General features: G+C 33.5%; 1 protein-coding gene across 6 annotated transcripts in view; it reads right to left on the reverse strand.

The window, feature by feature from the left end:
• Positions 1–2,055: 2,055 nt before the first annotated feature.
• SSX2IP (SSX family member 2 interacting protein) overlaps positions 2,056–24,631 on the reverse strand; it is a 39,446-nt gene continuing 16,870 nt past the window's right edge. The window contains exons 2-14 of one of the 6 annotated variants that reach the window (XM_015595256.2): positions 24,064–24,183; positions 23,289–23,458; positions 22,614–22,826; positions 19,062–19,172; positions 17,506–17,641; positions 15,532–15,607; positions 15,273–15,450; positions 12,031–12,181; positions 10,528–10,670; positions 10,033–10,206; positions 6,947–7,061; positions 6,337–6,502; positions 2,056–2,908 (exon numbers count right to left, since the gene is read on the reverse strand). In XM_015595256.2, coding sequence (XP_015450742.1) covers positions 2,734–2,908; positions 6,337–6,502; positions 6,947–7,061; positions 10,033–10,206; positions 10,528–10,670; positions 12,031–12,181; positions 15,273–15,450; positions 15,532–15,607; positions 17,506–17,641; positions 19,062–19,172; positions 22,614–22,826; positions 23,289–23,458; positions 24,064–24,094 — 1,839 coding nt within the window. In that variant the 5' untranslated portion in view covers positions 24,095–24,183 and the 3' untranslated portion in view covers positions 2,056–2,733. Of the gene's footprint in view, positions 2,909–6,336; positions 6,503–6,946; positions 7,062–10,032; positions 10,207–10,527; positions 10,671–12,030; positions 12,182–15,272; positions 15,451–15,531; positions 15,608–17,505; positions 17,642–19,061; positions 19,173–22,613; positions 22,827–23,288; positions 23,459–24,051; positions 24,184–24,631 lie in introns of all 6 variants that reach the window. The other 5 variants (XM_025051965.1, XM_015595255.2, XM_006919366.3 and 2 more) reach the window with 5 other exon arrangements.

The following is a 24,631-nucleotide window of genomic DNA, read 5'->3' on the forward strand; positions in this document are numbered from 1 at the left end:
GGGTCACCATTATGAAGTGGTTATGTAGTCCTGGAGCAGGACAATTACTCCAAGTTGTATTAACAGACTGAATGACTGAATAGCATTTACCACTGTTATTACAACTGAGGTTTACAAAGCTGGTCTTCCATCCACCTTAGAGATACTCAGTGGCAGGGAGTGTGCTTAGCTGTCTTCTAAACTACTGATTAGAATGTAGAAATAGGTCCCGACGTACAGCATATATTTTATAAATGCTTATCAAACGATTGGAAAAAAAATTAAGTACAAACACAGGGAAAAGTATTTTTACTTGATTTCCATGACCAATACCCTAATTTTTTTTTGACTGGATTGAAAGTTCCTAAGGAGCAGACCCACACTTACTTTAAATCCAATCTAGAAATAAGAGCATAATCTACATTAGGCAACAACTTCAAAGATTTTTACAACAGGGCAATCACGAGGGGCTTGCTAGCTCACAGTATTCTGGGAGTACATACAGCAAAACCTCTCTAAGCAAAAACTCTTTCTAAGCAATAATAGTGTTTTAATTACACCATTAAGGAAAATAATTTGCTGTAGACTGTTCTGTGAATCTAAACATTTACTACATTGCTTCTACAAGAATATTTAAGTTAAATTTTAATCTTAATTTTCTGGCATGATTATTCTATTAAAATTTTTTCATAAATTGAAGATAACAAAAATTTAAGAGTAGGAAATAAAAGTTTTAAATTTTCTTTGCCACTTTTATGCTTTGAAAATTCAAAATGGATATGTCACGTAAAAACAAACTTGAGGTACAAAGTAGTTCACATATACATACTGATAAACAAGAAAACATTTAAGATTATCAGGAAGATTTTCAAGCTGAAGTCCCCTGTGGTACCATCATGTAATGATGGTTAAGTATCAGACTGTAACACAGCTGTATTATTAGTACACTGCTTGTTTCTGGCAAAAACTAGAATGCTTGTTTCTGGCAATGCTTGTTTCATGGAAACTCTTGAAAAAAAAATTCTTGCCAAATGTATCATTAGCTACTTAAAAATTTCTGATCACTTTTCTCTGTGACATTATTGCTCAATAACAAAAGAATTATATCCCAGCTGTTTCTTCCTTTGGAATATGGTGCTTGTCTCTGAAATGTATCACTTATAATATTTTCATAAAAAAGTGAACATGCATCAAGCCAAAGTAATAAGTGAGTGACTGGCTTCTGTTCAAGAGCCAGATATTTTAGACTACAAATATGGTTACTTTGTCATGAGCAGTTATATTAATGTCTTATAAGAGACTCAATGATATTCTATTAACCCTGAAAAATGGCTGCTGCTACATAACTCCAAAAAGTTATACTATATATAGTGAATGAATGACAAAAATATTTTTTTTAAAACATGATAAATATAAATGGAATAGCCACATAGGGTAAATATATGTAAGAGACTGAACTGCTAGAAAATGGGAAGGCAGATGGGCCTATACTATAATAGCTACCAAGGACTGGATCTGTGCAGGCTTCTATGTACACAGACAATATGGTTAGGCACTTAGAGCTTTTTGATGAAAATCCTGGAAAGAGCCTGGTCTACATATATTATTACTATCAATAACAATATACATGAAGAAACATGCAATCGGTCCTGAAAATGAAATGACACAGGTTTGTCCAGAGTGTATCTGGATTATAAAATCCAATGCTTTTACATTGTCAGACTTCCTTAACATTAGTGGCAAAAACCTCATTGAAAAATTATTAAAGAATTATTGGCAACTATACAAAGCCTTAGCTGGTACAACTGTTATGGTACTGGTAACCATCTGATAAAGAACATAACACCATCTAAATATCTTAAATATCTTAATATCTTCTATTATCTAAATATCATAAGCTAATATTCTTAAATTGTTTTATTCAAAGGTACTTTTGTTGTTTTACCTCTATTACTCTATAATTGATAGTTCTTTGAAAAATTACATCCTCCATTTATAAAAAAATCTAATCATGTAGAAATCTCAAAAATGTAATGTTAGTAATGTTATTTATCTAAAGAATTCGGCTTCATGGAATAGCTTTTGAGTATTTATTGCTCAGATGGGTTCAATAAACTCTTAAACGTAATGTGGCAATGGCTCTAATACATCTGTAAACAGAATACCACTAATAAAAATTTTATTGGCATGAAATACTATAATTATGGATGTGTAAAATTTTTAAATCTTAAAGCCTCTTAACATAATCATGTATATCTATGTACAAAACATACATAAATTTCACTTTATTTAAAACATATGAAAGAGGAAATTTCAAATCACACTAAACATAATAAATATAGAACTTGCTTTGTTAAAAATCTACAGTATACATTCAAGTAAAGGCTAAACTTTCAATGCTGACTAGATAAGGGACAAAATTAAAACATTTACAATAATCAGTTTCCTAAAAGTGCTATTTTTAATACCTATACGAGGAAACTCCTTCTAGTGCTTTTGTTTCCATCCAAACATTGATACATTCCTTTATTCACAGAACCAGATGCTTCTGTTACTAAAAATACGTATCCAAAGCTTTTATATACTTTTAAATAGATTTAACATTTTAGCTCTTTGGGGGAGGAATAGGAAGTCCAAACAAACAACTCAGACCATCTTAAAGATTAGAAATGATTGACTTTATGACACACCCTGTTTCAATTCAGATGTGAAATCTGATGAACATGTTAATGAAAAAAATTCTAGTCCACACATCTAAGGTAAGTCATCTTTTTCTACATGAGCATTTGTGTAGGTCAAGGAGCATCCGCTATAGCAACCTTCCTGTGATCCAGGTCTTGATGCCACACTCCATTTCTGATTTGCACATTCTCTTCCAACCTGATTTGGTTTAGTCTCTTCAGGAGTTATATTCAGCACACTGATTGAACTGTTGGAGAAAGAAAGGTAGATCTTAACATCATCTCCTCTTCCTTTTATACTTTAGATAGGCTTCAATGTCTAAAGGCTGACTGCTCTCTTGTCCTATGCTAAATAAATTTTGAGGACACACTGATGAAGAATAAAGAAGTGTTTCAAAATAATATAATTTTTATCTAGCCATCTACTTTATCTCTTTAGTGTACACTAAAGCATGCTGCCCAACTAAAACCCAAGGCAGATAGAGAAGATGTAGGTTTTGAAAGCTAATGCTTCCCATATTCCCATCTTTCTGTCACTATTTTCTAATCTCTTTATGGTTTCTTTCAGTACTCGTCCATTTGCTCATGCATGCTTTCATCTACCCATCCATTCACCCACACAGATATTTAATAAGTGCCTACAAGTGGTTAAGAGTCAGATGGTTTATTATCCGTACCTCAGCTGGACCACTTACTATGTCACTTGTGGTAAGTTAAATCTCCCTATTCTTCAGCTTCTTCAATTGTAAAACAGAAATAATAACAATACCTACCTCATTGCATTGAGGTGGGAACTAAATGAGTTAACAGCTGGAAGCACAACAGTGCTCAATTAATTGTGTCAGACAGTAACAATTTCAGAACACAGACACAGATCCTATCTTCAGAGATAAAATCTGAGAGGTCTGCTCTGCAACCAGCCTCAAACAAAGAAATCTAGTTAAATGATTACTATTAAATCTTTGGGGCTGAGCCAGTGAATAAATACATTTTTATCAACTGAATGTATCTTAGGTGAACTTTTCCCTAAAGGTTGATATTCTGTGACTTTGGCTTACTAACACAATCTTAGGACAATCCTAAGAAAAAAAATTAAGTTGTTTTAATTCTAAAAATCTAAACCAAAACCATAATTAGAAATTTGTATTAAAAAATAAAAAAGAACTTGCTTATAGTTCAGCCCTCAGAATCCCTGCCATCTCAGATAAGATTAATGATCAACTAAATTCTCTAACTTAGTATATAGTTACTTTGCATGGAATCCAGACACAGCCTTTACGTAAAATTCCATTCTATAATGAAGGAACAATGAGGATGTTGTAAAAATTAGCTACAAACACTCTTAATTATTTTGCTATGATCTTATTACAAACTCAGATCTAAGGTGCTTCAGAAACAGAAAAGCAAATTTACCAAATAATATAAAATTTCAAGAACTATGTCAAGCTGCACAGCTTCTCTCCTCCTAACTAGTTATATGACTCTTTCCTAGTTTATCTTCAGAGGCCAGTATCCCTGAATAGCTTCATGAAATTCGTTTAAGCTCCAAAATTCTGTTTCTATGCCACTGATACACAGTATAGCCCTCAGAATACAAGAAACAAAAGCATCTTTATAATCCATTTATGTTTAAATGTATTTTTATTTTTATAACCTATTACTAAAGATTTACAGTACACCAAGTACTGTTTTAAGTGCTTTACATATATCGACATTTAATTTCACAACACCCTATGATGTAGGTACTGTTTGGATTTTTTATTAAACACAACACAATGTCTTCAAAAAATATTTATATCAGATATTTCATAACTAAAAATAATTATATAAAAAGGTAAAAATTTTAAATATGTAAAAATAACTGAGGTAACTACCTTTTAGATGCAAAATGCATTATTTGTAAATGGTAGCTAGAATTTATATACATAATTCTGATTGGTCAAATTTAGGTGTTTCAGTAACATTCTATGTAAGAAACACTGAGCTTATATTATTATTTTTTTTTTTTTTGTAAATTAAATAAACTTTTATTTCCCATACTCAACTCATCAGTCAACCTATTGGCTCTAACTTCCAGTATATACCTAAATCTGAGCATTTCTATCTTCAGGTTATGACCCTCATCCAAACTACCATCATCTCTCACCTCAACACCTCCTAACTGGATCTCCTGGCTTACATTACAGACTGCTACAATCTGTTCCCCACATAAAAAAGCAGAGTAATCTTTTTAAACCTTAGATTTTTATTCACTCTCTTGTTTAAAAGTCTCTGATGTTTTCCCATTACCCTGAGAACAATCTGACCTACAAACAGACTAAAATATTTTACAAATGCACTCTCAAGTGTGTGTGTGTGTGAGGGAGCGCAGCAGAGTGTGGTTATATATTAATAATATTGTCATGAGTTGATAATTGCTGAAGCTGGGTGATGGGTAAACAGGTTCCTGACCTTATTCCCTCCACGTTTGTATGTATTTCAACTTTTACATAACAAAGTTTTAACCCCAATCTACTCACCCGGGACCTTAAAGGATGTGACTCCCTCCCATCTCCCATCCTCATCTCACACCTCTTGGTTTTGCTCATTAACTACACCTGCCATCCACATAACACACCAGTGTGCCACCCTCAGGGTCCCTACACTTGCCCAGAGGGCTCTTCCCCCAGCTGTTTTGCTCCCAGTGTTTACTTAGCATCCTAAGTAACTATACATACATCTATTGTCAACTATAAATCAGAGTGTCTTGTCCTTTTTAAAAGCTTTATATTTTTGTTTTAAGATTCATCTGTTCAACAATTATTGATCCAAGGGCTAGCTGGCTTCTTCCAGCACTTCACTCCACACTAGTTTCTCACTACCACAGGTCAAGTGTGATGCAGGCCTGCCTCCTGCTTTCTAAGGCGCTGCCAAATTGGCAGGCCCTTGTGCCACTGTCTCCTACTTTAATTAAGAGGAAAGAGATCACCAGTACACTTTCCAACGTATCGCTTTGCTCTTTTAGATTCCTCTGCATCTCACTAGTAATGTTCTATCTGATTAGTTCAAAAGTTAATCTTGGAATAGGCTCTGAGGTAGAGAACTGATATACCTTAGAAAATGATTTAATAACTTGAGACAGAGCAAAATATGAAAATACAGCAGTTAATAGCAATATATGGGTTTCTTGCGGGGTGGGGAGCAACTTTTTCATCGTGTCATCCTTGGGCATAGATCTGCTTTCGCAGTCCAGGTGAGCAGGCTTTTCTCAGTTCTTTGCCCAACACCACCAATCAAATGGGCACACCAAAAGAAACTTTAAAATATATACTCTATGAAAACTGTCAAAACAATATCCTTCTATTTAATACAATTAAAGCACTTAAAATATTAACTTGATCATATAAGGCTATATTTTAAATTATATTTTAGATATAAAATAAAAAGAAACACGTTTTATCATTTAGCTCCCAGAAGATAGGGACCAGATCTACCTTGTTCACTACTGTATTGCCAGCACCTAACGGCTGTCTATATTTAACGGATACCTAATAAATATTTACAGAATGAATGAATTAATCTACTAACCTCTCGAAAGTCTCTATGGTTGCTAATACTATAGACATGCCAACTTTTCCTTAGCAGTGCAACTCTAGCAATGTTACAGATATATGAGAAGATGATCTATGACCAATACCTATGTTCAGATACACAGGAACGTGTCTGGCAAAAGTCTGAAGTTGAAGGAGAAGCAGGAAGAGATTTAGTAAGTTTAGAGGTGCAAACTGGAGACCCGTTAGACACACTGTGGGGCTTCTTTTGTCGTGGCCTCGAGTGCACTGTAAGATTGTCCCGATCAGAACCTGTTTAAAAAAGGCAGGGAGGGCAGGACATATGGTGAGGTATTAAGTATAGTGAAGGTAATTAACCAGGATGAAACATTTGCAGTTCTGAATAAGGTATGAGACAGAACAAGTTAATTTAAATAACCACCCCAGCCCTATGCCTCTAGTCTAGCTCATCCTACAATTTTTGTTACACAGATTCCACAAACATATAGAAGGATCTAATTTTAAAAATATTTGTTTTGTGGATTTTCAAAAACTCAACGTTACTACACTCATGACAAAAGTTGTCTTTGGTATGCACAGTCCTATAATTCCCATTTTGACTATAGTAAATAAAATATTAAGTTGATTTTGTAGTTTCCATTAGAAAGCTCTTACTGGTGCTATCCAAAGTTTTATATTAATAATTTACAGTATTTTACATGCATTTTCAGATTAAAGAGTTTATGAAGTACTCACTTCCTGAGAAGGCACTGAAAAATCTCACATTTTCTGAGTTCTGGTGGTCAAAGGAAGTCATGTTTAAAAACTGTTGCTTCAACCAACTGGCTCTTTCTTCTTCAAATGCCTTTCTCTACCAGAACAAGCAAACCAAAGAAATACTGATCAATATTTCAACATTCACAATAGGTGCCATTTCACATGATTTCTCTATCTATTTGTGCTTGCCTCCTGGCTATCATATATATTTCTTAAGTCAAATGAATTAACCTAGAAAACTAAGAAAAACTTCATTTAAAATTATGTTTTAAAAAAAATTATGTTTAAAAAAAAATTCACCCATTTCACCTAATAAAGCAACTAATCACTATTTTTTCATACCAATTATAAATTTCAAATGGACAGTGAAAAGTATCAGCATAACTTTTAAATACACAGATATTATTAGCATGAGTTTTGAACATATAGATTATAAAAATAAAAATCACGAAACAACAGAAAAATACTTCACTGTAAATTAAAAACTTGGAAAAAAAAAGATATGGCTTCATCAAACATTGCTGTCATCCTCCAAACATCTACTAGTACTAGCAGCCACCACTAATCCACAAGAGAGCATATGTCAAACCTCCCCCTTCCGATGATGAAACTGATGAATCCTAAACTAAATTCTCTCTATTGCTAAGGTTTCTCTTTCTTCCTTTCCATCCTTCACTGACCCTGCTGTCTCCAGTGACCAGAGGCAGACAGGTTCTCATGCAGAGAACTGGGAGTGGTATGCAAAGTACCAAGAGTATCTCTTGGAGTAGGGTGGGAGATATGGACTCAGAAACAAAGGTGATCCCATAAGACAGAGAAAATGCTGACGCAAATTATTATTGTTTGTTTCCTGAGAAAAATAGCTATTGATGAAACAGACTTTCATGACTGTGGATAAAGTCCACGTCAGCTATTTAAAATAACCAACATATAGTCTTTCACTCATAATTAATATAAAATCATGCAATTCCAGACATTTGAAGAAAACTAACAGCTTAAGAGAAAAAAGCCAAAATAAAGAGAATTGACCATAGATAACAGTTTAACATAGAAACAAAATCTTTTTTAAAAATTATAACGCATTATCAAACAGATTTATGAACATCCATAATTATAATGCTAAGAAAAGTAAAAAATAAGGACATTAGAAAACTTAAAAGATAAATTCTGAAATAAAAACTCAGTAGATGAAGTGTATAATAAAACTGACCTTGCTGAATATCAGGCTGGTGATATACAAAATCAAAGTGAGAGAATATTCCTGAATTCAAAACATAAAGTCAATCTATAGGCAGATATAGTCAGGTCATTTGTCTAATAGAAGTTCCGGAATGCGAGAGAAGTCAAAGGAGGAAAAAATACAGAATAGAAGAAAATATCCCTAAACTGGATATTTACTATCTTCAGGCTAAAAGAAGTTTACCTAGACTTGCTCTGGTACGACTGTACAGCTTTAAAAATATAAAATTCCGAAAGCTTCCAGAGACAGGGGAAAAACAAAACACAGGATATCTACAATGTTGGTTATATTATAATCGGACTTCTTGTTAGCAAAATCAAAAGCCAGAAGAAACAGAATAACTCTTTCAAAGTGTCAAGAGAAAAAGGTAGAACCTCAATTCTATATTCGGCCACACCAATCAAGGACGAATATATTTTTGGATATTCCAGAATGCAAAAGATTTTTCACTTACACACTACTTGAGAAAATTAATAAGATAGTATGACATATGAAAAAAGAACCCAAGAAAGAGGATATAAGAAACATGGCAGGTGAATCTGATTCAGGAAATCATACAGGAAGCTACGAAGTCAAAGAATTCACTGCATAGTGATACATGGGAGATTCTCTTCCAGGTGGCAAAGTCTTAATTAATATAGAATATTTTCTATGTGTCCAAACATATCACTTGGTTATAAAATGAATATTTACATAATCATGATGTTATTATTGTTCAGTTGTTTTTTAAGTCTCAACCTTGTACAAAATACTTATACCTGGATTATATTACAGGACAGAATATAAATGTGATAACAGTTGACAGTGAAATATAATATCATAGACAAAAACTGGGAAGTACAGGGGCAAGAGAAATGAAACAAATGTAACCAGGAGAATGTCCTCATCTTTCATGGCAGGGATAACCTGTTACTGTCTGATGCTGAGCAAACATGAAGTAGAAGCATTAAACGTTTTACTTAAAGTAAAAAGGTCAGCAAGAAGAAACAACTTAAAATAGTTTTTAAAAAGTAACAATATTATGAAGAATTAGATGTAGATGAGGGAAAGTGTAGATGGTAGTATAAGGACATTAAACGTCTTATCTTTCAGAATGGAAAATCAATAGACTGGTATGAAGAATAAAAGATTGAAGTATATTAAAGTTAAAATACCAAAAGAATTACAAAGAGAAACGTATAAGAGAGTTACTTCTGAGGAATGAAACTGGCAATAAGTAAGGAGGATATTGTCTCCCTTTGTAGCTTTTTGTATGGGCTGAGTTTATTTTTTTTAACTATGTTTTGACATCATTTCTCTAATTTTTGAAAGGGAAACATGTAGGTAATACATTGCGAAGTAAAGAAAAGCAAGCTGTGGATGCGTATAGACAACAATCCAACTTAACTGTTAAGGCACATATATTCTTGAGTGAGGGGCTTCCCTCTTGAAGAGAGGGAGAACTGTATTTTTAATCTGTATTTCCCTTTAAAAAACAAACAAACTCTACACATACTGACAATGGATAGATGACAGATGCTCAAGAGATCTCTCATGTGAAGCTAAACACTTAACAGTAGAAAGCAAATCTAAAAGAGACAATGAAAGCTTAGTTTTTGTTTTTGTTTTCCAATTCCCAAATTTGGTAAAGGCAAAAAGATATCCTTCTATAGTTCACATGCTTAGTTCAGTGTCCCTTTAATTTCATTTATGAGATCACTGGTAAAGTATTTTAGGGGAAAAAAAACAAAACTGGATAGCAAAGAAACAGAACTTAGATGCATTCTATTGAGGCCTTCCCACAACTTTCAAAAGCTCTACAGGGAAAGCTAATTATTTAAAATACCTCCAATCCTAGGCGAATGGCAGCTTCCGTAAAGCTTCGTCTTTCTTTCTCAAAATTCTTTTTTTGCTCTTTAAATAGGGACCACTCTTCTTTGAGACGTTCCTTTTCTTCCAACAAATAACAGTCTCGTAGTAGTGAAGTGGTATCATCATCACATGCAGTAGCAAGCTGCTGCTATCAGATTTTAAAATACAGTAAGTTCCAAGGGTCCCTACAACACTCCAACAAATTGAAATGAAAACAAGGGAAGCCGGGTCAAACTTTAGGGGATGGACAGAAATGATGAAGAATCAGAAAGTCAACTGAGGAGACTCATTTCCCAAATGCTTCTACTACAACAGGCAAAGCACTGACTAAGGAATGAATAGTTTAGATCAGAAAAATTTCAAATACTGTAGATTTTGTGGGAAAAAAAGAAAAGAATAAACATCTAGTAAGATTCAGTAACTTTTTCTGGTCTTCCTCAGGGGACAACAGTTTTAAAAGGTAACTCACATTTACCTGTAAAAGTTGCTGCTGAGTTTTAATCATTTCTTTACACTGCTGAATTTCTAATTCAAGTTTTTCAGTTTCCTGTTCATGGTCTTGTCGTGAGATTACATCTTCATCATTAAAACCTTCTATGTGTACCTTTGAAACTAACACAAAACCAGTATTTTGGCATAGGTTTTACAGTCATCATCTAGTTTATGGTGTTTTTTTGGACATATATTTAAAAATCAAGGCTTTCAGAACTTTTCTCTTTCTGAAATATCATAGGTTTTCTAAAAGGTAGTTATTTCCTTTGCTCTTTAAAAAATTCATAAGCTATAAAATGAAATTTATAATATTTTAACACTTGAAAAAATTTTAAAAGCAAAGCTCATGACAACTATAAATCAGTACTCTTTTTGGACTAAATGATATCTTTGCAAACAGAGCTCTATTGCCAACATTTAATTTGTAAATCCATATTTATTCAAGATTATGTCCTAATGTAAAATGAATAACCTATATTCACAGAAGAATAATTAACAGTCATAAACTATGTTCTTCTGACACTTCAAAGATCAGTACAGTGCTACCTTCTTGCTCTTTGGTATTAAATTCAACTAATATAAAGTTCAAACATACTTGCTATTTCTAATAGACAAGATGACTGAAATCAATAAAATCTTATGTAAATTAAGTTTGGTACTATAATAGTTTTGCTGATTGCTCTTTACTACTGAAGACAATTGACATCGAATTTGTCATTTTTGACAACTTAGTATAATTTTTTAAAAAATAGACTTCTCGTACTGAGCAGAAACTTAATTTTCTTGATTTAAAAGCATATAAACTTTAACAAATACAAAATATTAAGGATATATTCATCAATGTAGATCTATCAATCCTATTTATAATGACAGGAAAAAGTGTCTAAAATAGTACACTTAATTGAAAAAAGTACAGTGCAGAAAAAATATGTAATATTCAATTTTTGTTATTTTTATATATTTTTAAATACTTTAAAAATGCAAAGGGAAAATCTAGAAAGGTATGCACCAACTGTTAAGTATTACATACAAGAAAAGAAGACCAGAATATTCTACTTTTATGTACCTAATTGATACAAAAACACTAAACATCTATTATTTTGAAAATAATTTAAAAATGGATTATTAGGAACCTAGCAAAATGCACGTATATAGAAATATCAAGTAGAAGGTTCATATGTATACTACATTATGATTAGAAGTTCTTGATTTACTAGACCTAGTTCACTCCAGTTGTATACTGCACTCAGAGCAGATGGATCACGATGTCCTCTTTTCAGAGAAAGATTCACTCTGAGAGTCAAGTGCACTTTCTCAGTAAGGTTCACACGTCGTGTCTAGAAGTAGGCAGTCTTGCTTTTCGAACCACCAAACCTAAAGTGCTTCAGGTCTGAGCTCATAATGTGGCTTTTTAAGTGACTGAAAATTAAGTTTACTTAGTGTCACAACTCAATTCTGCACACATTTAGGCAGTTGTTACCTTGGTTATCAAGTTTTTCTACATGACTTTTCAAAATTCTCCACTGTTTTCTGATGCTGTTTGTAAGCTGCTCTCTCACAGTTTCACAGGAAAGGTCCCACATACTCTCTCTGCTCAGTTCTCCAGTATCTTCTTCAACATCAGAGATAATCTACGAGAGAAGAAAAAGAAAGACCAGTATCTTAAAATGGCTTTAGATACTCAGGCGGTAGTAATCAGACTGTCAGATTTTATCAAAATAATTTCTGTGCTGTATCTTAAACATATATGACCCAGTACTTAACATAAATATCTTCAGAAAAAGTAATTAATATTGAAGGTAGAAATTCCACAATTCAGGTCTCTTCAAACCTGAATTTGAATCCAAATATAGATACCAATAAGAGTTATGAAGCTGTGTAAGGAGTTGTTACTCACGCCTGTCTAATATGTTAAATGCTTTCATATGTTAATTAATCCTCAAATCATGTTACAATATAGAGAAACTGAGGCTTGGAGAATTAGAGTAATTTGCCCAATGTCACACAGCCACGAGGTAAAACTGAGATGAAGTTAGAGTAACTTGTCTCCAATCTTAGGCTGCTTAAATAAATCTATGAAATAATCTCCAACGTAAAAACAACTGTGAATCCTACTTTTCTCATATATTTTTTAAACTAAAACTGGAGATTATTTTTCTTTGTATTCTACCAAGACATTAAATCATAGGAAAATGTAGTAAACATCAGCATAAAGAATCAAAGCAGGATAAAGAACACATGCAAACAATACTGAAACTAATGTCATAATAATCTGCATCTACATAAAATGGTCCTGAGTCTAAAGAACTATATCAATAAACTGAGGTCAGCGATGGGCTGGTAGAGGTCAAGGTCTCCCAGGCTGAGTGAGTAGGAAAAAAGGCCCAGGGTATGACTCATTGTGACCATGGTTCTTGCCAATCAATCTTCTAGAATTATTTGCCAGTAACTCTTCCAAGCAACTACAGCTTCTCCTGTTTTAAAAACACCACCAATCCATTATTTTTTAAAAATGAAGAAAACTACTGCACATTTCCAGACTGAATGAAACTCTAAACCACAAAAAAATAAAATAAAATAAATTCATTTAACTTGAATTTTGAGTCTATGTTTTGGCTACAATTAAGTAAGCAAAAATAATAAATGAAACTTGGATGCTACCCAGGCATTCCAAGATTACATCCTATTCCTCTTGCTATAAAGTTCCCAAATTTTTTCTTAAAAGAAACAGTTGAATTAGTTAAATTTAAGAAAAAAATCTAGAAAAACAGAGCTCTTAAAAACAGAAAATATACTTAAGAGATTGTTTCTCAAACCTAAACATTTGAATTATGAAGAATTATATAGGAAACCACCCACTTGCCAAGTGATGGGGGAAAAAGGGATTTTAATTATCGGAGAACAAGCTCCTCGATTCTACCTATTTTGGGGGACTAAAAGCTGGTATGAGAGGTTAGTAAAGGTTGGGCCAAAACTGAAGAAACCACAAGAGTAAGAGAAACCATGCTAGCCCTGGAGAGGCATTAGTGAATGTTAAGGACTGACCAGGAGTGATAGACTTTGAGAGAAACACTTATCTAAATGTAAGATATCAAGCAGGCCACAAATTGTAGAATTTAAAAGAACATTCGAGTAATTTTTTTTTTTAAAGAAGAGGAAAAAAATGGTAAGCAGTGGGATGGGCTTCTCAGTTGGACTGATCTATGATATCACAAAATAAACACATTTCCCCCACTAACTGAATGTAGAGCGTTCCTATAAAACCTTTCATAAACTGAGAGGCTTAATGTGAAAGAAGCAATTACCAAATGAAAATCCTCTTTGGATTTCTTTTGGTTAGTGAAAACAGGTACTAATGTATGTATTTCATAAAAGTGAAGAAGTATAACATGAACTTTCAAAAAGGGAGGAATACCTGTAATCCTTAAATACAGGTTTAAAAAACAAGTTCTGGTGGCTTGCTGTAGCATTTTCCATCAACACTGTTATGTTCGGATTTTAGTTACAAATGTGAACTTGCTTGAACCCAGAATTTAAACTTATATGTAAAGAAATTAAGTTAGAAGAACTGTTCACCATTATGTAACTTGTTTTCTCAGAACTGCACCTATTATTCCCTCTGTCAAGTGCTTTCTCGTGCTTTTTACCTCAAAAACACTTATTTTTTAAGAGCAAACTCAAATGTTGTATGATGCCTTCTTTGATTGCCATAATTGTTTTGTTTTATACATTATATCACCCTATTATAGCTCTATAATAATTACAGAAGAAATTATTACTTCTCTACATAGGTATCACTCTCCAAAACAGCTTCTTGAGGGATGCAGTGGACTGAATGTTATGTTCCTTCAGAATTCTATGTTGAAATCCTAATCCCCCATGTGATGGTATTAGGACCTTTGGGAGGTGATTAGGTCATGAGTGGAGCCCTCATGAACAGGATGAATGCCCCTATACAGCGAGCTCTCTGGCCCTCTTTCTGCCCTGTCAGAATACAACAAAAAGTCAGCAATCTGCAACCAAGAAGAGGGCCTGCACTGGACACCGAATCTGCTGACACCTTGATTTTTGACTTCCAGAATCCAGAACTGAGAAAAATAAATTTCTGTTGTTTATAAACCACCCAGTTGACGGTACTTTGTTATAGCAGCCCGAACAACAACAAGGAAAAAAGTCAAAATTTTTTTAGCTTTTTCTTTCCAGGGAACAGAACATAATGTACACTTAATAAATTTATGGGCTGAATGATTATTTGGGTCCTAAAGTTAACAAAAGTTTCAAGGGCCTGCTTAAGTACATGATACTTAAAATATTTAAAGAATATTTGGCACAGTGGTTAAAAGCATGAACTCTGGAGTAAGAACGACTTGGACTCCAATCCCAGTTCTGTCATATGATACTGGGCTAACTACTGTGCCTCGGGTACGTTCATTTTATAAAACGGGGATAATTACAGTATCAAAAGCATCAAATTATATTAAGAATGAAATGACATAATGCTTATAAAAAGTGCTTATCACAGTGTCTGGCACAGATTAAGTCCTCAGAAAATCACCTCCCTTTCCCAGGGCATTTCTGGTGGTCTCAGTGGCTGGGAGTAGCATAGCAGTGAGTGTGCTGTCCAAAATACCAATACTGTCCCCATTGAGAATACCTATCTAGTGTTTCAACTGTTCTAATTAGCAATCTGAAGACTGTATTAGAGAGGAAAGAGCCACTTACAGTTCCTGTACTATCATCTGCTCTTTCTCTAGGTTTCTGCTTTTGGGGAGAAAGAAGAGAAATCATTTCCTTTTTCATTTGCTGAAGAACCTTCTTAAGTTCAGCATTTTCCATCAGGATTTGTTTCTGACGATATTCATAATCATTCAAGAGAATTTTATACATTTCATCTTCATTCCTGAGAAAGAAACTGTCAGTATGAAAATACAGTCTACAAAGAAAAGTCTGATTAAATTTATTGATTTAAATCGAACCCCACCTGGCTTCACTTTTACCAGTCCTCCAAGAGCCTCTTTTTCCATCAGCTCTCCCCACATAATTTAAAATTTCCATGGCTGCAAACATGAACACATAAAACAAAACCAATTGTTACCATACATGTTTAAGTGTTTAAAACTCTAATACTCTATAACATATCAGGGTCATAAATCAATCTAGTATATAGATTAGGATTTGGGCTCAAACAGCCCAGATTTCAAGTTATAGAGTTCTGTCATTTATAAGCACTGAGATCTTGGCAAGTTATTTAACTTCTAAGCCTGTTTCTTCATTGATACAATCGTAGTAAAGTATCTACCAAAGGATTGTGAAGAACAAAAGAAATGTTAAAGCACTTAACACAGTAAATAACTAATTGTTATTTTGTTATTATTATTATTAATTTTATCATCAGGGGCTGGCAAACTAAGGCAGGTGGGCCAGCTGCCTGATTTTGTAAAGAGTCTTGTTAGAACACAGTCACACCATTATTTGTTTATATATTGTCAACAGCTACTTTTGCACTATAATGGCAGAGATGAATAGTTCTGACAAGAGACCATAGATCTCCACAAACCCGAAAATATTTGGATCTTTACAGAAAAAGTTGGCCAAGCCCTGTATTGTCACCATCAGTAAATAAGTCAAGGCCCCTGACAGTAAACGCATCTTTTGCCCCAGGTGGAGAAGGAAGCAGTTGGCATCAGAAGAATATAAATTAAGAGTAAGTTATTGTAATTTTAAAGCTGATAAAATCATTATTAAACTGTCATTTCCAACTGGGGTTTGGACCAGGAAACAGCCAGATCCCCTCCCCATAAAACAAGGGCTCTGTTACCAGAGTAAAATTTTTAATGAACTTCTCTAACTAGGTGATATATTTTACACTTCGAGCATTTCAATCTTTTATTTCCTTCATAAATGAACACAAGGTTAACCAATCTTAAAAACCAATGAGCGTCTAAGTGCAGTTTAAGATTTGTTACCTCAATACCTAAAGATTTTCAACCTTGTCTTAATTGCTTATTACTTATATTTTTCAATAACTTTTGAAGTAAAATATCTAAATAATTGCAACATCTCTGCTGTACAGAATGACAGTGATGCAGTCAACACTGAACTGCATGCTGGTAGCAGACAGAGCCCACCATATAAAAGCCTGAAACATCTGCTTATCAGCTGTTGTATGCAAGTCCAAGCTCAGTTCAGGAAAGGCAGTTTAGGGGTATGACTGTATAAAGTAGGTTACAGGACAGCCTATCGTCCACTTGGAAACCATGCTTCAATAAATAAATGCACAGATTCGCCATGTTCTCCCAATCTTATCAGGCTAGGAAAACTATTGGTTATAACTCTACTTTGGTGTGTGGGTAGTTCTACTTCTTAACCTAAATCTATGCTATTTACTTGAAATTATGCATGGACTTGGATGAAGTTGTAAATTAATTTTCAAAAAAATACTAGAAAAAAGTATACCTTAGAGACAAATATAAACTTAACTTACATAGTCCATCCTTTCGACCACCTGCTTCAAAAATACACAGCTAAAGTTATTAAAGGAACTGAAACTGACATAAATGATTGGTCTGATAAACAATTTTCTGAAGTTAACTCTAAAATCACCCTTCTATTGATACTCAGAAACTGGTCCTGATTTTTAACATTATCAGTTCTTTGCTGTAGAAAATTAGCATGTCCTCTGGCTTAGTTTCTCTCTATGGATTAATCTTATACCTGTCATGTTAAGAAAAAAATACAATTTTTTATATACAACTAATAAGCAAAGCAAAATTACTATTTTTTACTAACCAGCTGTTTCAATTCCTAGTTTATATCGATATATACCATCTAAGAACAACTGTATAAAGCATGAAAATAACCCTGCAGGCATTATAGTGCTCAATTCTTTTACATTTATTGCTTAGCATAATATTAGTTATTTATTTCCTTTGCTCTATCTTAGCCAGCTGCTTACCTATTTTTTTATCCTTCTTGTTCATAACAAGTTGATGTAGTCGTTCCTTTAGTTTATTATATTCACGTTCTTTTCTCTTCATATCATGATTATATTGAGTAGCTCGACTTGCAATGATATTTTGTAATTTCTGTACCTGAAAAAAGAATTCCTATCAAATGGATCCCTTTAGGATTGATAAACTCAGTTAAAATTCACAAATTCAAAAGAGAAAAGTCCTAGTATTCACTTCCCCATGTAATAGTTTTAAAATTCTAGGATTATTCTTTCTTCTCCATAACCACTAGAAATCACCCTTTAACAAATAACTTAAATGAATCACATTGGGTTTTTATTGTTTAATTCTGTAATCTTCAGTGTTGCTAATTTTCTAAATTATCTTCTACATTTTTCACCCTACATACTGACTCTTGGTCATTTAGAAGCCAGAAACTTATGGAAGTGTTAAAGTGATTAAAGCTTCACTTGAAACAAGGAGAATTCATATGATTATTTATAGTGACTTCCTTGTATTTGTCGATGTTCATTTCTACTATGGCTTCTCAGGCAGCCCTTGATAAGAAGTATGTTCTATTCTATACACACATTCTTAATATCTGCTAGACATGCCCATATTTAACTTAATTCTTATTACAGATGAACTATTTTCAAAGCATTTAAGTGTAATCAACAGATCAAATCAAAATTTTCTGAGAAATATCGCAAGGAAACGTATAAGCAACCTTGCGGTTTTGTTAAGATATTAACCACTTACTAAATATACTACTAAATAACCAAATATGGTAGAACGTATAAGCAACCTTGTGGTTTTGTTAAGATATTAACCACTTACTAAATATACTACTAAATAACCAAATCACTACAAGGTCCTTAAAGAAATATGCTCCCTTAAAAGTCTTTAATTGTAGTTAAAACAACATATAAAACATTGAAAGTATTATATTTTTAGTTATCACGTGGTCAAGGATCAAACCACAGTGCAATAAAAACACGGTTTCTTCTCACATAAATTAAAAAATAATAATTTCAAATGCATTAACTTTATAAGCCCAAATACTAAGTAACCACTAATGCAGAAATGAGATTAGACTTGTTTTTAGCCACAGAAGTGAGATTTTTAATGTGAATTTTTTTTTTAACAATAACTTGTGCCCATTTAGTCAATTAAATTGCTTGAATGGATGAATAATGTCAATATTTAAGACAGCAAGAAGAGGCATGCCAGATATTAAGTATAGGTATGGCAGAAAATAAAAGAACTGCATTTAAAGCATCCCTGTACATGTGCATCTGAGGTGGATGGTATAGGACACTGGCTGTCACAAGCTATGGACTAAAATACTAAGTTAAATGGATCCACCCAGGAAACGAGATTGTGTGAAGGGTTCCTGACCTCTCAGTTCAATATGATACAATATTGTACTAAGAGGTCCGCCATACCAATTTGACAGAGGATGAATAAATTGTTCTTTCTTGCTTTTAAGTGGCTCTCATGGTCACCACAAATTATTTTTAAAAATTCTCTTATACTTTATCTGCAATAACTGACAACTTACCTCATCTTTCTCATTTTTCAGTAACTGATGCAAATTCCTGTTCTTGCACTGTAACTGTCTGTCTCTTTCCTGAAGGCCAATCATTTCTCTCCTGGAGGTTTCCAGTTGTTCCTAAAACATTCATATGCAATTTTGATTAGAGTTAACATAGGATTCATAGCAAATGATTTCTTAAAAGATTGGTAAAAACGAGTTACACATAGTAGGCTTTATGAGCTAAATTTAAAGTTTAGAGGTATACAAAATTTTTTTAAAGCACTTATAAAGCTCTATACTATAAATTATACAATTTATTTAAATTTAAATATTAAATTTTATTTAATTTACATATCAAAATTTTTATGTATATATCAAAGAGGTTCAAACTGGATCCTTGAAAAGGTCTTTACTTATTCCAGTGCTGTTGTTGCCAAACATTTAAAAATTTTTCTTTTTAATACTAGCACACTCTTTGAGAAAGAGCCAAAAGTGATTCAAAGCTAAGTCTGAAGAAGACCAGTGACCAAGCAAACTAGAACACTTCAGGTCAGAAAAGATGGGACTACAGCAAGATACCAGTTCTCCCTTGCAGGTGGTAAACTCTCTGAAAACTTTTCCCAGAGAGGAATGTCAGCATTGCTGGAATTGGTAAGGGATAAGATGCTAGCTTTCAACTCATTCCGCACATTTCCAGGGGAACTGTGCCAAGTTCTGCATGAAGCCACTGGAGTATTTTTTTTTAAATCCTCTTTATCTTTATAAAATATAAAAGTCACTCAAGTTATGTGATAGCTGACCACAAACAACAACTTACACAATCTCTATTAACAATGGATCTCAAGATACAGAAATTTAGGAATATAACTTGCATGACTTTAAGATTGTCAAGAATTTTTGTCTTCCTCTTCCTTGGAGTGTTTAAAACTTCCTATCATGCCAGACTATTTCACATGGCTGAACTAAAAGGCACTGGGGCCAGCTGATATGTCCTATATACTATCAGAGATTCACTGGGTCATTATCAACACTTCACCTGAACGCATCATCCCTGAAAATCTGTACACCTCCTTCCTACATTTCTTATCTCAGTGAATCATGCCACCATCCTCAGTAATCAGAGACCTGAATAGTACCTTAAATTCACGACTTTATCTTATTCCTCAAATTCAATTGTTCATTAAATTTTACCCATTCTATCACCTTAGTTTTCGTCCTGTCTTACTCTTCCTATCTCCACTGAGGTCAAGTCCAAAATCCCCCCGGCCCGGGTGACTGCTAAAGCCTGCTAACAGCCGTACTTTTCGCCAGGCTTTCTGAGCTCTCTACCTCTACCCCAAATACAAATCTGCACCTCCCCCTATAATCTTTGCTTTATTGCCAGATTTATATTTACATGATGCTTTCCTCTCGTTTATATTCCTCGGTGCCTCTGGGTTTCTGCAGAATACATTTCATATTATCTTGGGCCGGGATCCCAGGTCCCAGTCTCACCACTTACCACTCTTCATGATGCATCACATACTTCAGTCCCTACAGAGCTATTTGCTGTTCCCTGAAAGTAAAATGCTCTCTCATATCTCTATGCTTTTATACAGGTTATATACTCCACCTAGAATGTCTTTTCCAAACACTAGCGAATTTCTATCCATTCCTCCAATCTCAGATCAAGTGTTACCTGTCTGTGAAGACTTTTCTTACCACCCACATCAAAAAAAAGATTAGTGAAGCAAATAATTATGGTTCAATGTGTCTCTTTTCCACTGGACTACAATCTCCTTGCAAGCAAGACTGGCTTTCACTCATCTTTGAAACCCAGTGCCTATTACCTAAATACTCAATACATTTTGCTCAACAAATTAAATGATTCATATGCTGATTCATATGCTAGATCTAGAAACTCTTCAAGGATAGATCAGCAACTTTTCTCATTGCATATACATCTCTGCCTACAGCTGACCCAAAATATCTGATTTTGACTGAGGTCAAGTCCCAAATTAGAAGGTATTCTGGAAAATACTTTTATGTCCTGGGTTGTCCTAATAAATGATCACTTCTTAGAGGAAAAGCTCAACAGCCCTAAATTACCAGCACCATTATGTAATTATTCACTAGCTACTTACAAGACACTTGGCTAGGGGTGCCCAGATATAAAAAGTTTTAAACTTTAGTCTAGGGTTTATGACTCTGGGTCAGTCTAATTCATAAGACCTTCTATAAGTTTCTGATTAAGATTAAAGTAGTATCCACAACTCATAGCCTTTTAATAAACCTGGAGGGTACCATCTACCACCTCCAGCCCACCATAGTTCCCCAGTCTGACAAGATATATTTGGATAATCTCTATCTCTTAGGCATATAAGATGTACAAAAACTTAAAAATATTATTAAAGTGAAAACATACTGTTATCACTGTATACAAGCTAAGAAGACAATACAAAATAGCATTAGGCAATGATGGGCTGGTATGGACAGGTGTTGCTGAATAGCTAAGATGCTTCTATAAATCAATTCCCAAACATTCCCAGTGTTCACATATAGGCCAACTCCAGGCCATTCTTTATTATATACTCCCTACTAACCGATTTTCAAATATTACATACAGAGATCCTATTATTCTCCAATGGAGCTCAGAGATTCAAGATACTGAGTAGTTTCTTTTTCTAATTGTTGTTAACTGTTCTTGGAGGGTGTGGGTGGGGAGGGGATATAGAGGAAGAAAAATAAGTAGAGAGGCATGGACCAAGAAATAAAAAACTAAAAGGAAGCTGATCTTCCAGGAGTATTCATATTCAAAAGCTTTTCTTTTCACAAATAAGAAAACCCAAAATAGAACAGTATCTTTCAAAACATATTTGCCTTAGACTGATTATATTACATCCTTCATAATATACAATCATAAGTCCCTACTATATGTGATTTTGAACACCTCCTTCCCTCTCCTTCTCAAACAAAAGAAAACATAAAAGAAAGAAAAGAATAAAAGCAAAACAGAAGCCAGCAACAAATGTTCTATATTTTAAGGTGGCAGGTTAATGGCCCTGTGAAAAATACTTCCTTTATTCCGAGAAATCAGCAATTTTGCAAAAGCATTTTTCTACGGTCTTCTCTAGAGCCCCAGGGACTTCTAAGAGTTAAAAGTTATCTAGCCTGCTTTCATTATCGAGCTTTAACAAATTTTGGCATAGATGCCTTCAAGAATATTTTTCTTGGAATTAACTGATCCAGTCTCTCACAATAAGACTTCTTTAAATTAAGCATCTACTTTTTAAGCAAGTTTGAATGGGACAAGGGAATCCTTATTTATTTTCTTCAGATATAAATATTTCCTAACATAACTTTCTATAGATTCAGCAAGTCACTAAACAGTTCATAAAATCAATGTCATCAATATAGATATTAGGAAGGAGTATGACAGATTGCACAAACTACTTTAAGTTTACTTTTACTTACTGTTTAAAAAAAACCCTAAAACTTAAAAAAATTAACCCCCAAACTTGATAAAGCCAATGAAAATTTACAGTATCAAATTATATAATAATTGCACTGAAATACAGATTAACATGTAGTTTCTACCTTAAGTTTTGCATAGCAGTTCTGTAGATGGTCCATATCACTTCCCAGTTTCAGATTCTGCGTTTCCACATTTTCCTGAGCTAGAAGGTTCTTCCGCTGAAGTACAAGTAGCTCATTCATACAATTTAAAACAGCAACTATATTTAATTCTCTCTTTGTCTCTTTACCTTTGGATTCTTCATATAATGAAGGAAAACCGAAAGTAGTCAATTCCTGGTAGGAAAAAACGTTTTCCTAAAAGTTGGTTACCAAACAAATTAGTAAAGAAACAAAAGATAGAAATCTTTTCTGAGAAAGAAAGAAAACTACCTTAAGATAGTTATGAAAATAGTAAATATCCTAAAGGACAAAGAATTGAGAGAACTCGGCTCTTTTCGCCACTGCTCTGCAATCACTTACAGAAAGGAACTTGCGTTTCTATATCAGTAAAATAAGGGTGAGACTCCCAGTGGAGGAGCCCCTGGGGTGACAGGAGGTCAGCCTGTTCCAGACAAAAACTGTTACTTTGTATCTAGATAGGTGGTCACTAAGGTTCTCTGCCAATCTAATATGAGTCCTGGACCAATATGCAACAATATACTTGTGCCTGACAGGCGTTTTTCTCATAATTTTAATATGTGCTATTATATAACATAATTTATGCTATTGCTCCTTACAAAAGAAAAAACATGTTACCTGATCAAGATATGAAATACTTTGTTCAATGTTCTCTTCTGTGCAGAAGGCACTGAAAAAACTGTGCACATTTTTTGATAAAGGTATTGAAGAACATAGCACTTGCTGTGAGTATAAACTTGATGGAGACATCTTTGTTTCTGAGGTATACTGAGATATATTTTTGCTTTCTGAAAGAATCAATAAAAGGTGTTTAATAAGTTAAATAACTTATTAAAATGCATGTAAAGGTAACAATCCCTATCACCAAAGATTTTGACTTGTATAAATATTTTAAATATTTTCAAATTAAGGCAAAGCTGGTTTTTGTATGAAAACTATATACTTTTTTCCAAAAAGATACGACTATAAAGTGGTGCTCTTAGTAGGCATGCTAAACTACAACATGCTACCTTAATTTACAGTGCTTTAGATTTATAAGCGTAAAGACAAAAATCACTTGTCTATGCATTCAAAATTTCTGTGATTAAAGGAATCAGAGAAATGTACTGAAGTAGCCGATGAATTTATTTCAAATGCATAAAAATTTCCTCAAAAATAGCAACAATCAAGTAATCTATTATCCATCCAAAGCATTGACCCCTACTAATTATGGTACAATTCTTAGCTCTCCCTGATAACTTACTGAAGATGGAAATTAGTTTACAACTATTTATGTCTCTATTCACACCTTCAATATTTGTGGTAATTATTTTACAGTTTCATTGAAAATTTCACCTTTACAATTACTGCATTGGCTTACAATTATTTTAAACTCAGTTACCTGAAGACAGACCTGGATCTGTAACAGTCATCCAATCTCCCATAGCAATCACCCAAGACAGGATACCTGAGGAACCAGTTCAGCAGTGAAACATTTGGTCCAGCTGCTGTCACTCTTCTATGTAAGTGTCTCCTTAAAAAGCAAATCAAATAATAACAGTATCTAATTAAAAATATAAAAGTAAATATAAAACCAATGTGTGAGAATTAGTTGTATGTGCTTTGAAACAGGAGTTTGCATTATTTACTCTCATGTATACCCATATAGAACATGGTAGAACTCAATAACTTCAGTGTGTTTGTGCATATGGGTGTGTAAGGATCAAAGTTAAAGGCTTCTCCAGTTATACTGAGGTATTCACATTACTTTGCATACAAAGTACATGTTATATGATTTGACTCAATATAAATCTAAAGTATATAGCACTATAGTAAGTAATAAATATTTCTATGATATATACTTTAAAATAAAGTATATTTCTTATTTATGTAGATGAGATGAAAAGATTCTTGGCCAGCATTCCCATTTTTGCGTTTCTATAGACTATATTAGCAAAACTTTCTTTTTAATCATAATTCTC

The sequence above is a fragment of the Pteropus alecto genome, unplaced genomic scaffold (assembly GCF_000325575.1).
Source record: "Pteropus alecto unplaced genomic scaffold, ASM32557v1 scaffold25, whole genome shotgun sequence".
Taxonomy (NCBI): Eukaryota; Metazoa; Chordata; class Mammalia; order Chiroptera; family Pteropodidae; genus Pteropus; species Pteropus alecto.